The sequence below is a fragment of the Barbus barbus genome (assembly GCF_936440315.1).
Source record: "Barbus barbus genome assembly, chromosome: 7".
Classification (NCBI taxonomy): domain Eukaryota; kingdom Metazoa; phylum Chordata; class Actinopteri; order Cypriniformes; family Cyprinidae; genus Barbus; species Barbus barbus.
In genome coordinates this window covers 14138111-14153844 of record NC_136735.1, presented here as the reverse complement: position 1 = coordinate 14153844, position 15734 = coordinate 14138111, and the positions used below count along the sequence as shown (strand labels likewise).

Here is a 15734-nt window from a genome sequence, read left to right as displayed (position 1 = left end):
GAAGCACCGTCTCTAAACTGTAAGTCTGCTTTAAGATGCAGCGCTGTTATTACCTCGCTAGTGAGAAATGTCATGTGTAGCCTTTAAGTTGCTACACTAGGCTAACTGATAAAATCGTCAGGGCAGCGCTGACAACGATGCGAAGTGATATGGAACTGTAATGCGGTCAAGAAAGCTGCCTGGAACTACGTTCGCCGTGCGTTTCCCTGAAAATAATTGCACACCTCAGAACGTTCGTCAGCCAATCAGATTCAAGCATTCAACGGCCCCGTAGTATAACTGAGATATAATATACTTTGTTGTTACCTGTTTTTAGCATAAATGGATTCCCAGTTAACAAAAATATATTATAAGAACATTTTGCACATTCTCATTAAGTTACGAAAACTTTGTCTGATTGTTCACTGAATTTTCCATAAAATCCTTTTTTTTTTTAATGTTTTTTCTTTGTTAGGTAGGGAGCATTCAAGTTTCTAATTTTGCAAACGTTACTTTTAGAATGCTCTCTAAACATTCTCAAACAAGTAGTGACATTTGAAAAATGTTAAACAAGCATCCAACAAAAATATTGTTCCAGAACAATTTATAATTAATGTTTTTGTGCTAATATTTTTATTTGAACGTTGATCAAATGTTCTATTAGCACTATTGGAAGAACATTTGCTCATAACTTTAAAAACAGTTCTGAAAGTGTTTCCTGTTAGCTGGATTCCTACCAATATAGATGTTTCTGTTCTGTTTCAAACTATTAGAATAGTTTTTCTGTGTAACATATACACTTAATGAGGATTATTATATAAATTTAAATTTTTTCTTACTGCAAACCTATATTGATTCAGTCCTTGTAATTTCTCCTATCTGGTAAAACAGACTATTCAAAAGGTGCAGTGGAAAAGTATCCTAATAAATGGCCTCTGATTGTTGTATGCAGGGCCTAAAATTAACACTCGCCAAGCGCCAAATCCGAGTAAAAATCAGCATTGGTGAGTAGATGTAACGGTGTCAGTCGCCAGTTGGCGGGTAAAACTTTTATGAAATATAACAATGCAATGTAGTGAGAACAACAGCCAGTTTTTAAAGAGATTCGCTGTTTCTGACGTGAGTGAATAAAATAATCTTTTCCAATGACAAGATCATCGTGATTATAGCTGTTCATAAGCGACAAGAGCGAATCAAATAATAGATACAAACGGACTGATAAGGTCAGCGCAGTGTGATGGCCCGCTTGTCGCTATACGGTTCTAATAACTTTTACCTGAGAAGATATTACTGCTTCATTTCGGAAGATTAACTTTTTTCTTCTTTATTCTTCATAACGTGAGAATGTGGCGACACATACCTGGGGTTACGCCACAGAAACGGTGCAGTGAAGTAGGCTATAGTTTGAAAGGTTGCTCGCCTCATTCGGCTGTACACAGACGCAGCCGCTTTAGCGCACCAGCAGACGAAGACACGCACACAATTATGTCAAAATTCGCGGTTTTGGCGAATTACCTCGTAAACATAATCTTAAATCAGTTATAAAGTCTTAAATGACCGTAAAGAGTTTGGAGAAAATAGATTATGTGTAAGATCTGTGTCATGTGCATAAGGTTTTAAAGAGACAGCGCTTATTTTAAAATGAAACCTGCTGAAGTCTGTCATTGATGTAAACTAAAGAACAAAAGAAAAAGAGAAATCACTAGACTGCTCTAGTCGCTGATTAACTTTTGTAGCTGAATAAAGATTAATCTGTATAGTTTATGCATGTACAATTTATAGTTTATGTGAAGATTGTTTTAAAATCACTTAATATTTCAGAGCCTATTAAATGTTAAAAAATTATGTCTTTCACTTATACTGTAATGTTGAATGGCTATAATTAATAGGTAAAATTTATGGAAAATGCATTTAATAGAGACACCAGTAGCAGTATTGGTATTAATGCTTCATTAATAATAGGCTACTTTGTACTATCTTTATATTGTTTCTCCATTCATTTTGAGGTTCAGTGTGAAATTACGACAATATAAATATGCGATTAATCATGATTAATTACAGAGAAACATGTGAATACTTTTTTAAATTGATTGACAGACAGCACTAATGTTAACCTTTTATAGATTTTAAATTTCAATTTAATTTCTAATTTTATAGGTCCCCCAGAAAGAGATCAGGGTGGCCCCCACCCCCTTGGCCCCCTTCAAATTTTCAGTTCGATAATGAGGCCCTCAAATGAAGCTAACTGAATAGCCCTGCTCTAAAATACACACCAAAAAAAAGTGCACAAATACTGCAAACGGAGTATGTGTGAAACAGGTGTAACACGATGGACTGCTCCGTTTGCCGAAACATGCAATGGACAAGAATCTCAACGTTTTTAGCACAAAAAAAAAGATAAATCAATAAATATGTTTGTTGTTTTTTCTTGTAAGTAAAGGGCAAATTAAAAATATTGTAAATATGTTTAGTCATTGTTGTTGTAATAAATGACTGTTTTTGCAAAAAGAGTTTCATGGCCAGTAAAAACTATTTTTGGCGGGTACATTTTATCAGGTCACCGGCCATTGGCAGGTGTGGCAAAAAGTTAGTTTTAGGCCCTGGTTGTATGTGTAAAAAGAAAAAAAGAGAGAAAACTGTAATGTTTGATTCATAAAACATGACAACCAAGCTAGTCTTAAATGACTAGAAACACATTATGAAGTAAACACTTAACTTTCACAGTAAACTGTAAAAACTGATGATGTGATGGTTCTTCTGCAAGTGGATGTGTCTTTAATTATGCACTAGAATGCTTTATAGCTTGAGTAAAATGGGTTCAATGTATGCAGCGTCTTGGTCTCACAGTGTCTCACACTGTCAACATTGCAGATGGAGAACATATCCTTCCCTTTGGTTTCACACAGCAAACAATGCCTCGCTCGCTAAGCGTCAGCAGCTCTTCCAGCTACTAAGAAAACGCAGAGCCCCTTCTCTGTCAGTCCCATCTGGTGTGTCAGACCCCAGCCATCTCCACTAAGCCCACACCCACACAACAAGACAGACAGCGGACGGAAAAATCAGGTTTCTCTCCCGCTGTCCTTGTTCAACAGGGGTAACATAGCCACGTAGCGATTTTTCATGTATGCTCGATCAATACCACATCCTCTGAGGATGGCTTTAATACTGGATGGAAGTTCACCCAGATGCCTCAAACATGTCGAGAGGTTCCTCTAACCGCCACTAAAATCTCACTAGAACAGCGAGTTTACTGAATGGGCCTGAGACCAGATTTTTTTACTCACTTAACTGTTCCCTGAACTTCTTGAAAAGAGAGTTCTGAGGCGAAACTGATGCAGCACAAGCCCTGATGGAAGACCTTCATGTCAGCATTTTTCATTAAGTCCCTTTTTATCACTGTTCTTCAGAATAATTGTCCACATCCTGCATATACTTTGGTTTTTGAGCATCTTCTGCATGATAGATTTTTTTTTTTTTGACTACAGACCTCATCTCCAATTCAACTCTTTATTTACCAAAACCAAAAAAAAATATGTTAAATGATTTGTGCATTCATGAGCAAGCATGACTTCACAAGCAAGAAGTCTATCCACCTTCCCTCAACTATTCCCTATTTTAAAACAAAGGGATGCCCATGGTGAACAAGTTGTATCTTCTGAACAGAGGGCAGATGGCCTCTACACATTGCTCTGAGCATTGAGGCCAAAAGCTAGAGAAACTCATAAAAGGGCCCCAATGGACCAAACACTAGCCAGAGGAAGCATGGCATGCCAAGAGTTCCTCAGTCCTGTTTTAAAAGGTGGAGAAGCTGTTCATAAATACTTCACAGCTTTTCTCACCTCTGAAAAGCATTTTAAATTTAGGCAGAGCCAGGCGGAGTTTTTCATTCCATCTATGTCTCCTTGAATGAGTAGTGACACTCTGGAGAAAATACTAACTCAGTCTTTCCACAGTGCACTCTTTCTTTCACAGTTTAGCGAGCTGCTTTGTCCTCCCACTTATGTTTTTTGCTGAATTATTTTAGAATAATTAATAGTCTGAGTCATTTTTTTAAATCTGTTGCATACCTTGTTCACCCTGCATTCGAAAAAGCAAGTGTTGATTGGCATTGATGAAATTTCTGAATACACATAATAATTTTTTTTTCTTCATAAGTAGGCATAGAAAAATGCAGCTTTGGTGCCTTGCAAAAAGTGGTTCATGATTGTAAATAAGGACGGTGAGAGTTGAGGTAATTTGTGTGGGTGATTTGGAAATACTCAGGGGACAGGCTGTCAGCGGCTCTCCTCTCAACACAACACCCTGAGGGATGGAAGGACATTTGGTTTTACCCTTGATTTATTGCTGCAGAAAGTCTTTTTTTATTCATTGGCGTGTCTCTCTCGCAGTTAAATGCAACGGTTCACGACTGTTGCTTTTTTTTGGTTCTGTTGGTGTTGCTTGCTGTTGTTTTTCTCCCACTAATTCTGAAAATAGTTTCTCGTTGAGTCACAGAAAGCCAGTTTCCCCATCCTCTTGCTAATGATCATAAGTGACACAGAGTGAGAAATATGGAGCTGTATTTTAAGATGAAGCATCGCTGGGTCCTCGATAGTATTGCGAGTCCCACTGGTTACATAACCACCAATCCTGCCTCGTATAAGTTGCCTTGCATTTAGTTCAACTGTAATTCTTACCACTCTGCATGTGAACCCTGGCCTGGTGAAAACTCTCTCTCCCTCCTTGCTCTCTTATTCATTCATGTACTCGTGTATATATTCCTTGCACACCTGAGGCAGTAGCGGCCCACTTCCAAACTGATCAGGCTTTGTGCTTCCCTCTATTCCCCTCTTTCTCTCTCTTTCTCACTCACTCTCCACTCACCCATGTAGAATTGGTCTTTCTCTGAAGCCTGCTTTATCATTCATCGCTTTCTGTTCCCAGGGCTCATCAACAAAGCGATCCACCTCCCATGATCTCGCCCACCTTTAGCTGTTTTAGCACTCGTGAGACAACCGAGGGAAAGGAAATGAGGAAAAAACCTAACAGCCAATTTACATTTTCGTCAGCTGAGAGAACTAGACGCTTTTTTTTATTTTGCACTTGGCGCATTTGTATTCTAATAGCCTGGATGTGTTCCATACACATGCATGATCGTTCCCGAATGCCCTGCGGCTCTAAGATCCGAGCATGCCCATCCTCTATCATCTTTTTAAGGTTGTTTATTCATCCACATTAGTTTCGCTTTCAGATATTGCAACAAGTGAATGCAACTGACCATGAAGAAACTGTTTCATGAACAATAAGAATCCGATACAGAGGTGAAAAACTTTGCACTTCCATATTTATTCCTCGTTTACGATGCCGAAAGTTAATGGAGCAGCCTGCTCAAAAGTGTGTCAGCGAGCGGCTCGATCAGATCAGCAGGGGGTGACCGTCTTTCTGCCGGAGAGGTCAATACCGCCCACTCTCCCATAACCCCCTGCTTCGGCTAAGGTCAGAGTGCTGGACATCGGCTGCTTCATGAACGGGCCAGCCCAGCGGGTATCTAATTTAATGAGAGAGAAAGAGTGAGACCAGATAGAAAGATATGGCAAGACTTTGGAGGGTGAGCTTAAGGAATTTTATAAGCCAATTACTGTTCAAATACTTTAATGAAAGTCTGTCGTACATCAACTCTTCTGTGTCTTTATCCTTCTCATTAATGCTCCATGTCACTGGAGCGCTTTTGTTGTATAATTTTACAACGTTTTATCTATGCACTTCAGGAATACAAGCAAAGCCTACACTTCCAGATAACAAGCACACATAAGAAACTTTACACACACAAGTAAACACACAAATACACCAGCACAGAGAGAAGGAGAATGATTTATGTGGGGAGGTTGTGTGTGTGCTCTGGGGGCATGAAGAGACCCAGTGGGGGTTGTTGGCAGGTCTAAATTACCTTTATTAGAGCCAACGTCTGCAGCTAACTCTGCTGTTACTCAGAGAGAGGATCAGCCTGTCCCCTCAGAGCAGCACACCTCAGCACAGATACCATACACACATACATACACAGTATCTCTTATGAGATTCTCATACTAATACAAAACTAACTAATGATATCACAAATCACAGGGACATCACAATTACCACTAGATTAAGGCTGTAAATAGCATTGTAGTTAAAGTAATTGTTCAACTAAATATGTCTTATTCTAAACACAAAACATTTTGAGGGATTTTCTTGCTATGCAGTGAACGCATAGAGAGACGAAAATTCAGCTCTAAATAGGACAAAATGTGTATCATAAAAGTATTATGTGATAATCTCCTGAAGCTAATACTATAGTATTCTGTGAGAAACAGACTGAAATGAAGTCACTTATAATATTGTCCTATGCTATACTAGCATACTCAAATCTGTGAATGAGATATGAGATTAATTTTTCTCAAAAAAAAAGATTTTTCTTTTCTTTTGAAATTTAATAGGTCTTGGTCACTATGTGTTTGCTGTACAAAAAGAGCAGTGTTCTCCAAAACATCTCTTCTTGTGTTTTGAACTGTATGAATGATGACAGAATCTTCATTTTTGGGTGAACTGTCCCTTTTAGGTTCTGGGATGACAATATAAATGTTATGTGATCGATCCAGGTAGGGTTAAGATGGAAATGGAGAAGGTCTCCACAAATCGCTGCAGTGTTTTTCTCAGTGTCTGCAAAATGAATAACCTACCTTTTCCTCCATTACAAGTATGTTTGAGCAGTATTTTTTTTCAACCCCTTGACATTTCACTGTACTTCCTCTCAGTTTACAGCCAACTGGTTCCCCATATAAGGATGAGGCCTCATGATGGCTTAGTTCCTACAGATTGTACACTATCCTGTATGACCTTTCCAAGCATGTGCTTTAGAGGCATCAGCAGGGAAACAAAACCTGCTCAAATTGGTGCTGATTGACCCAGGTCGTCATGCTACCCACAGGGTCCTTTTGCAGAATCTGTGACAGAACGTTTGGCAAACCCACCTTGAAATGTAGCCAGTTGTGTTTCTAGCCACACCTGAACTGAACCTCCTGTCACAGATATACAGGCCAAGTGTGATTTTCAAATGTTTAAATTCCACACAAGCACACTTTGGTAAGAACATTCAGACATTTCAGGAACAAGTGAAACGAGACAGCCAAAGCAGCTGTCTACACATATTACTCCACAGCACAGCCGCACAGTCTTTCCTGTACCAAATTCATCAGCTTGAGGCTACTATAGCCTTCATAGAATGAATTGGTATTCTCACTTGACACATAACAATGATTGTTTAAAGTGTAAATAATGCACAAACAAACCAATACAGGACATGTTGCTGTTTTTATTCTTTCAAAAGGTCATTATTGGGGCTTGATTACACATTTAACATTATTAAACATTTCTCTGATTAGTTTTTGACATTGTTTATTCAAATTTATCTTCAAGGTCACCATGAATCAATAATTGCAACCGCTGTTGGGGAAAGTTGCTTTTAAAAGTAAGGCATTACAATATTGCGTGACTCCATAAAAAGTAACTAATTGTGGTACTTAGTTACTTTAATAGCTACTTGAAAAAAGTAATCTGATTGCGTAACTCGTATTCCATCTAATACATTACCCCTAACACTGATTGCGAGTATTTTCTAATACTAGTGGTGTTTACTGGTTAATAAAGGCAAGACAAGACTTTTGTTGATGCTTTAAGTGTTAATATTTAGCATGTCACTTGTCCCAATCATTTTGTACTGCATTAATAAATCATAAAATCATATGGCTTATTAAGGAAAGATGTGCTGTTACTTTTCTAAGTGATCACACTTACGAATAGTTTTAAAACCACATCAACATTATCCTAGTGATCCACAACGTTTTACAGGGGCAAACTTTGTTTTATATCGATTACAGTGTTTTCACTGTCTCTTAATCTATTGCCTCTTCCTTTATTCGTAAGTGATTTTTCTCTCTCTTGTGTCTCTCTCTCCACAGCCATGCATCTCTTTGGATTGAATTGGCAGCTGCAGGAGACTGAGGGCCATGCTTTTGAGAACGGCCAGGTCAAATCTGACGCCACAGCAACCAACGCAGTTACTGCCCTGTCTACTGAGAACAGTAAGGGTCAAACGCACACGCACCCGCTCACGCACGGATGCATAATATGGCACAGGCACAATCTGTTCAAGCCCATTCTCTAGCACAAAACACATTTGCATGTAGTAAACAGACTGGAGAATACACACACACACAGTAATAGGCTAGAGAACATTACCAAACAGACTCACTCCTACACAACTACACCTCTAGGACCCTCCGCCATGAAGACCCACACTCCCTTAAATAAACATAACTCGAGCTAAACAAACACCCCCACACCCCCAGCCACAAACACTCCCACACACAAATGGAAATCACACACACCAAAACCATTTTCTTTGCACCATGCCATCTTTCCTGGCACTGGGATGTGTGTTTCAGTGATCTGTGATGAGTATAAACCTCTGTTTGTGAGAGCAACAGGCTTATATTCCTCAGCATTTAGACACAAGTCTTACAGTATCAGGGCGGTTGCTTTGATGTGTCGGCTGTCACGGCTGTTGCAGGCACGTCCGGGAACAGTCTGGGACTCAGGAAGATGAGCCAAAAAACACATTTAGGTGACAATATTGAGTTCAAAGAAGAGAGCGTTATAATGGGAGAATATGAGAAGGCTGTGTGTGTGCAGAATGCACAACAAATGGCTTCTTGAGATTGTCTGAGCTTTCAGAGCATGAAGCCAAGTTGTGAGAATTGTGAAATGCCCTGGCATTCTACCCAGAATCTCTTTCTTTGTTTTTCTCTCTCTCTTGAAAGTGGGATTCACTCTGTCCCTAATATTAGCTGCCACACAAACCTACTGACCAGTGAAATGGAGTGCCATTTTTACATGCACTCAGAAACAATTGGACATGCTCAAACAGCAGCAGAAATGGCTGTCAGTCATGTTTTACAGTGCTAAATTCAGTTCCATTCATGCTTAGTTTGTTTCTAAATGGAACTACCAACTGACTTAAACTTTCAGAATTCACACCTGCATTTTAAGAATGGGGTCCAGTAAACCTTTGCTGTGTGAATGTTGTACTACTATTAGTCCCACAAAAAAAGTACATTTCTTAAACAAAATGTTTGTCTTGTTTTCCAGTACAAATATCTAAACATTGAAAAAGACAATATTTAGAGAAGAGACTTCTGGTTCTGTGCATTGATTGTGGAATGGATTGTGATGAACATGAGCTTGCAGGGACTAGTTTAAAAGATTGAAGCAGTCTAAAAGATTGGAGAATTCTTGCATAAATCACCAGATAGAATTATGCCATTTTCACCGGATTTTGATAAAACAATTATGAGCTAACAACATTTATTTTTAAATTAAACATACATTGATGAGTCATTAACAATAGAAAAAAAGAGAAAGAAATAGATTTAATTTCATGCTGACTTCAAATTACTTTAAATCAAGATACATTTACTTGAGGCAAAGTGACATAAGATATTACGTCTTGTTTACTGATAAATTTATCAAAATTATTAAAATATAGGAAAATATTTTCCACTGGGGGAAGAAAAATAAATTAGTTTTTCTTTTGAATTAAGTTACATTTTCTTCTTGTTCTAAACAAACTTTTTTAATTAAAAAGTATAATTATAATTAAAAAAGTTAGTTTAATATGCATAAAAAGTTTTGTTTTTCTCAAGTGGATCATGTCATACAGTGCAATTTTGTTTTATTCATGTTGGATTTTTTCATGTAGGGTTTCGGTGTTTAAAAAAAAAAATACATAGATACATGTTTCATGTGAGGGTTTTGGATCCAGTCCTTGTCTTTCTCCAGATCTGCTCTCATCGGTTTTGTGGTCTGGTCATGGCCAAGATGCTGCTTTCTACGCTTGGTTAAAAATTTAAAGCCTTTGTCGGTTAATTAAGATTTCTCGGATGAATTCGCACTTCGACTTGTTTATTAAATAACACCATGTCAATTGTGAAAAGACATGCCGGTGTTATAGAAGTCACCGTCTTTGTGATACTTACTGTCACTATGGTTACCGCTGTGAGAATAGAACAGGGGGCTGACTTCAGTTACTCGTTCATACAGACAGTATTCAATTCACTCCTGTAAGCTGTAAGGTGTCCTGAACACCTGTTGAGATAAAATGGTGTGAGTAAATAGGGCTATCAGTCCCAAACATTGCCACTGATCCACAGTACCTGCATCAAACGCTTACTTACCAAATATATTCACTGATACATGCCTGCCAGAGTCTTTCTACACTAAAATTCACAAGACAAGACTCAAGCTCGTAACATACAGACTGTAGGATCCGGTCTCCAGGTGATTGGTTTCATTTGAATTAGAAATATAACATGAAAAAGTAAACAAATTTAAATTATTTCAATATTTGTTCAATTTTTAATCTCCATAGTCAAGTGGCACAGTACCTGGAGGCATTCTGTCTACCTTTGCTGGTGCATTTACATATTTTAAAATGTTTTTAAATATTATAAATGTTAAATAGAGTGCAGCAGTTGGGTTCCAGTAGTAAAACTCCATTCATTTTCTCCAAAGAGAAAGTGATTTTTAACGTTAACTTGTAAACTTTTAAAGACAGACCTGTTCCTGCTCCAAGGTTATAACTCGATGGTAGGGTATATGTCTTGGTACACTGTCCTTGGAGCGGACCTGACCTACATTTCACTGCTGGTTATACCCTGTATAATTGTGTATGTGACAAATAAAAATCTTGAATCTTGAATCTTGATATGCTTTTTTTAAGCCATCTGTTTACAATATTTAAACTTATTTTTTAAATAATCATGTTTAACAGAATTTGTGGTGAAAAACTACATTACTAAAATCATTTTATTATTACATTTTAAATCCCTATGGGGAAAATGAATGGAAAATATACCAGAATCAACACTGCTAATTATACACTCTGTATACAGCTGTGCTTTGCAGGAACTTATGAGATTTAATTATGAGCAGAGCAGAGTTGTGGCAGATTAAGAGAACGGCTCATATTAAAATGCAAGAGATGCTTTTAGTTTGTCAACACAGTGTAAGACGTTTATGATTAACAGCGTATGCTAAATAACAAATACAATCAGAAATAAATAACCTCACAGAAACAGGCGCTATCGTTTTCTCCCACCCACCAGCAGGTGTATTCCCACAAGGTCTCCCTCACTTAAGTACTAATTCAAGCACTCAGAGACTCGCAGAGAGACACACACTCATGCTGTGAAGATGGATGGCCATTATGATGATGCTCCTTACAGTAATGTGTTTGTTCTTGAGGTGATGGACATGTCCACGCTTGCAGTGGTGTAGCATTAGATCAGGACATTTGTGGATCAGCTATTGGACATTTTCAGTTTGTGTAATGTTTATTTGTCATCAGCAGAGTTAAGAAATTGGATGTGCTTTTATCAATTGGCCATAAATTGCAGGTAAATTGATTGTGATGCAGTTATATAGGCGTCAGTGGCTGTTTAGTTACACAGCAAGGGGAAGTCATTCATCTCCCCTTAAGCGGCAGTGACACAATCAGGTTACATTTATTTGAGCAGAATTTGCATTCAGCATAGTCAGTCTTAGTTTCTTAGTGTGAGCCCCCACCTCGCTTTTTTCCCTTTCTCATTGAAAGAAATAAAAATTTGTATTCCACTGAGTGCAGGGGAATGTTAATGTGTTAACAGGCCAGGAGAATTTGCTATGGCACAAGCTTCCAGCGGTGGGTCTTCAGTCTGCTGTGAGGGCCAAACAGGATGAGGGGGGTCCTGTAGAAGAGCAGCTAGTTAATGAAGCCATCAGCAATGCGTACGATCACACAGCTTACTCTCAATCAATACAGACAGCAGCTAACACCCCCAGCTCCTTCAGTTAACCTTGATCTGTGCGTGCGTGCCCACCAACACCACCACCACCTCTGTCTGTGAAGGACATGTCACGTATACACACAGGAAGCAGAGCAAAAACTGCAGTTTGGCGATTTCGGTCAACATACATACAGTACGTACATGCATTTATGCGCACATACATAACCTTGCACCTGTATCCTTGTTGTTTCTTCATGTTTGCAGTTTTTTGTTTCTTCAAGACCCCATGAGAATATTAGGTAGAGTTTTGGCTTTTATTCCATGTTTTGAAGTCACATACTCAGAGGTAGACACAACAGCATATCTACTGTACACATTTAAAATGTACAATACAGTTCAAAAGTTTGGAGTCGGTAAGATATTTTTTAATGTTTTTAAAGAAGTCTCTTATGCTCACCCAGGCTGCATTTTTTAAATTGAAAATACAGTTAAACAGTAATATTAAGAAATATTAGAGAAACTGTTCTAATTGAATATATATATTTTTTTTTTTATTCCTGTTGATGTTTTCAGTAGCCATTACTCCAGTTTTTAGTGTCACATCCTAATTCTAATATGCTGATCTGATGCTCAAGAAAAACTATTTTTACTATTATTCTTACTATTTTAAAATTTTGTGGAATACTTTATTTATTTTGATCAATAGATTATTAAAGGTGCCATAGAATGAAAAACTGTCTTTACCCTGGCATATTTAAATAATAACAGTTCTGTACATGGAAATGACATACAGTGAGCCTCAAACACCATAGTTTCCTCCTTCATATGTAAATCTCGTGATTAAAAAAGACCACTGAAAAACAGGCGAATCAGAACATAACACCGACTGTGACGCAACAGTCGGGATCACTACGCCCCCAACATTTGCATAAACCCGCCCTTGTTCTAAGCCGGCCGAACCATCAGAAGCTCTGCAGGTATTGTAAATAAACAAGCGCGGACAACAGCGAAAATAACAAAATAAATTTTATGTTCCAGGCCGTGCAGGGGGTGTGAAGTGCAGGGATGGGTTGGTGTCTGTATTCAGAAAGGCACAGAAAGCAAATAACGCGAGCCACTAAAGGGACATGGTTAGCTCCTTGCTAGCGGTAGCCTGTAACAGTACATAAGATTTCACTCTCAGTAAGGAGAGATGAGGATGATGGCAAATGACTTACAGATCCTGAGCACCACTGACAAGCATCTGATCTTGTGAAATGTGTGGTAAGTACTGTTGCTCCATAATGTAAACATAGTTTGTGTGATCGCGTCTCTTGAAAGTGAAACTATAACGCGATCGATGGATCGTTCAAAAGCAGTTTCAATGCCTCGCATATTAATAACGGCTCCCTGATGCCCGCGTTTTATATACAGTATAATTACCCGACGATATAACTGCGAGAGAAAGTATTTAAATATATATTTTCCTCCCTGTGCTTCCTTCTTGCTGATGAGCCGTACTGTGAAACAGCCAATCAGAGCAGAGGTCAACATTGAGCAGCGCTGTGAAACAGCCAATCAGAGCAGAGCTCATTATTATTCATGACCCTGCCAAATAAGCCAATAACAGAGCGTTTCATTCTAGGGAGAAATCCTAGGGTTGTAAATGGACATGTAAAATCGTTTCTGGAGATTTTTTGCCCTTACCTAAGCCACATACCTTCTGTGTAGATATCAGAGAACAATTTAAAATACTGTATCAATGCATTCTATGGCACCTTTAAAAAGAAGAGTATTTATTTTAAATAGAAATATTTTGTAACAATGTTTTGTCTTTACTGTCACTTTTGATTCATTTTAATTAATTCTTACTTAATAAAACTGTGAATTTATTTTAAAAATCATACAATCTGTTGAAAGGTAGTGTTTATCTTCAACAACTGACCAAAAATATGAATCATCCTGCACTACACAGATATTTGTCAAATCAGAACAAGAATGAGAATGTCGCTCCCTGAGGACAGAAAACTTCACTCATCAGGCCACGTCATGTGGTCTTTAATGTAAGCAAATTAAGCAATATGACATGAGAAAGAAGGGACAATTGCGAATGTTATCTCTCTATAAATAAGAAATCAGTTCTTATCCAATCAAATGAACCAAAACTAACTGCTGTATCATTATAAATATAGACTAACCACAGCCTTTATCTATAAATGTCTTACAGAATTTTCTTTTATTAACAAATTTAGACATTTAGCTCTTTCATGAACCATTTATGCTTACAAGGATGTCCCCACTAGCTGATTTTGTCAGGTTTTATTGTGTTTCTAGCAGGATTTTCAGACATTTCATGCCCACAAGGATAGAAAAGCTGCCCACACACACAGACACATGAATAGAGCCGCAGCAAATCCACACAGACGCATATTCTTACTGACAGACTGAGCATGCATCACACACAGCAAAGTTTGACTTACATACCTGCTGTAGACCCTTTGAAATACGTACACACACTCACTCATTTGTCTGACTCCTCTTCTCCAGTGAAGAAAGAGCGAGTAATAACCGAGGGTGCTGCTGTTGTCATCTGCAGTTCACCTTTCTTTGAGAGACAGCTGACCCAAAAGCATTCACTCCATAAAAGAGCTTCAAGTGCTCTGTGTACCTCCTTGTGTGTGTGTGTGTGTGTGTGTTTATGTGCATGCGTGTGTGTTTTCAAAGCAGGGACAATAGCCTCAGTGCATTCTCCTTCCTAAATGACAGGATGTGCTTTAGATTGCCTGCCTCACTTCAGAGGTGTGTGTTTGTATGTGACTAGGACTGTAGGGAATGTCATTAGCATATGAGTACTCGCTGTTTTTTTAAGCAATTGATTTCCATAAACACTGAAAAATTAAACTAGACCAGTAGACCATTTTTATTTTCAGAAAATTATTTAGTGTTCCTCACACTGACTGCTTTGTATTCAAACACACACCCTTCAGAGACTCCACCATCCTCACACAGATGTATGAAAGCTGTAGTCTTGCGCTTAAAACTGAATTTTATCCCTGGTGCCTGGAAGTGGAACCTAACATTGCATTTAGCAGTGTTTCATGGGGCCTTATTTTTGTGCTGCACCATTCTTAAACAAATCATCTGAGCGGCTCTGTATTCAGTCCCACTGCAATAGCTAAGAAAGCCAAGCATGACACTCTTACACTCACTTAATGAATATACCACCACTTCTCCTAATGCACACACAGACACTCTTCCACAGGCTTCAGTGAATTAAAAACTGCTCAAGTGACTTTTCTGAAAGTCATAAAGAGGCGCTAAATCTGCAACTGAATGCATTTGGAACGAGGGAGACACTTGGCACAATCGCACGTGGTGATGTTAATGTCTCTCAGGGCCCAACAGAAGCAGTGAGAGAGAGAAAGTGGGGTGATGACAATGAAAACATCGATGAATTGTTGAAAAGGGATTGAATAATGGTGTAAAGTGAGAGAAGCTGAAATAAATGAATTAAAAGGGAAATCAAAGATAGGAGTAGGGGAAAAGTCACAATTAAGTGTCTTGATTTTCATGGGTTTAGTTTTATGCTTTTGATATCTTGTTAAAATAAGGATGTGCATCAGGGTTGGAAATTTATGAGAGCTTGGGACAAAAATTAAAACAAATTCAAGATATGGGTGCAACAATGCAGCAGTATGAGGTTTTGTCTTTTATATTTATGATATTAATATCATACAAGCAAGACTTCTGTTTTCCCATTCAAACAACAACAAGTTAATACTGACTTAGCAGCACTGTTGTCTGTTTTTGCTCAATTTTACCAACAGAAATAATTTGAACCAAATCCGCCTCAGAACTGTTGAGCAATACACTGGTCTTTTGTTTTGGAACAAATGCACGTTGTTGAACAAATCGGTTGAGTGAATGATTCCATGATTC

General features: G+C 38.2%; 1 protein-coding gene across 3 annotated transcripts in view; it reads left to right on the top strand.

Moving 5' to 3' along the window:
* The window catches only part of LOC306872067 (teneurin-3-like), a 181067-nt gene that overhangs the window by 81657 nt on the left and 83676 nt on the right, over positions 1-15734 (top strand). For all 3 annotated transcript variants that reach the window (XM_079420417.1, XM_079420416.1, XM_079420415.1), the window contains one exon: positions 7953-8081. In XM_079420417.1, coding sequence (XP_079276543.1) covers positions 7953-8081 — 129 coding nt within the window. The remainder of the gene's footprint in view (positions 1-7952; positions 8082-15734) is intronic.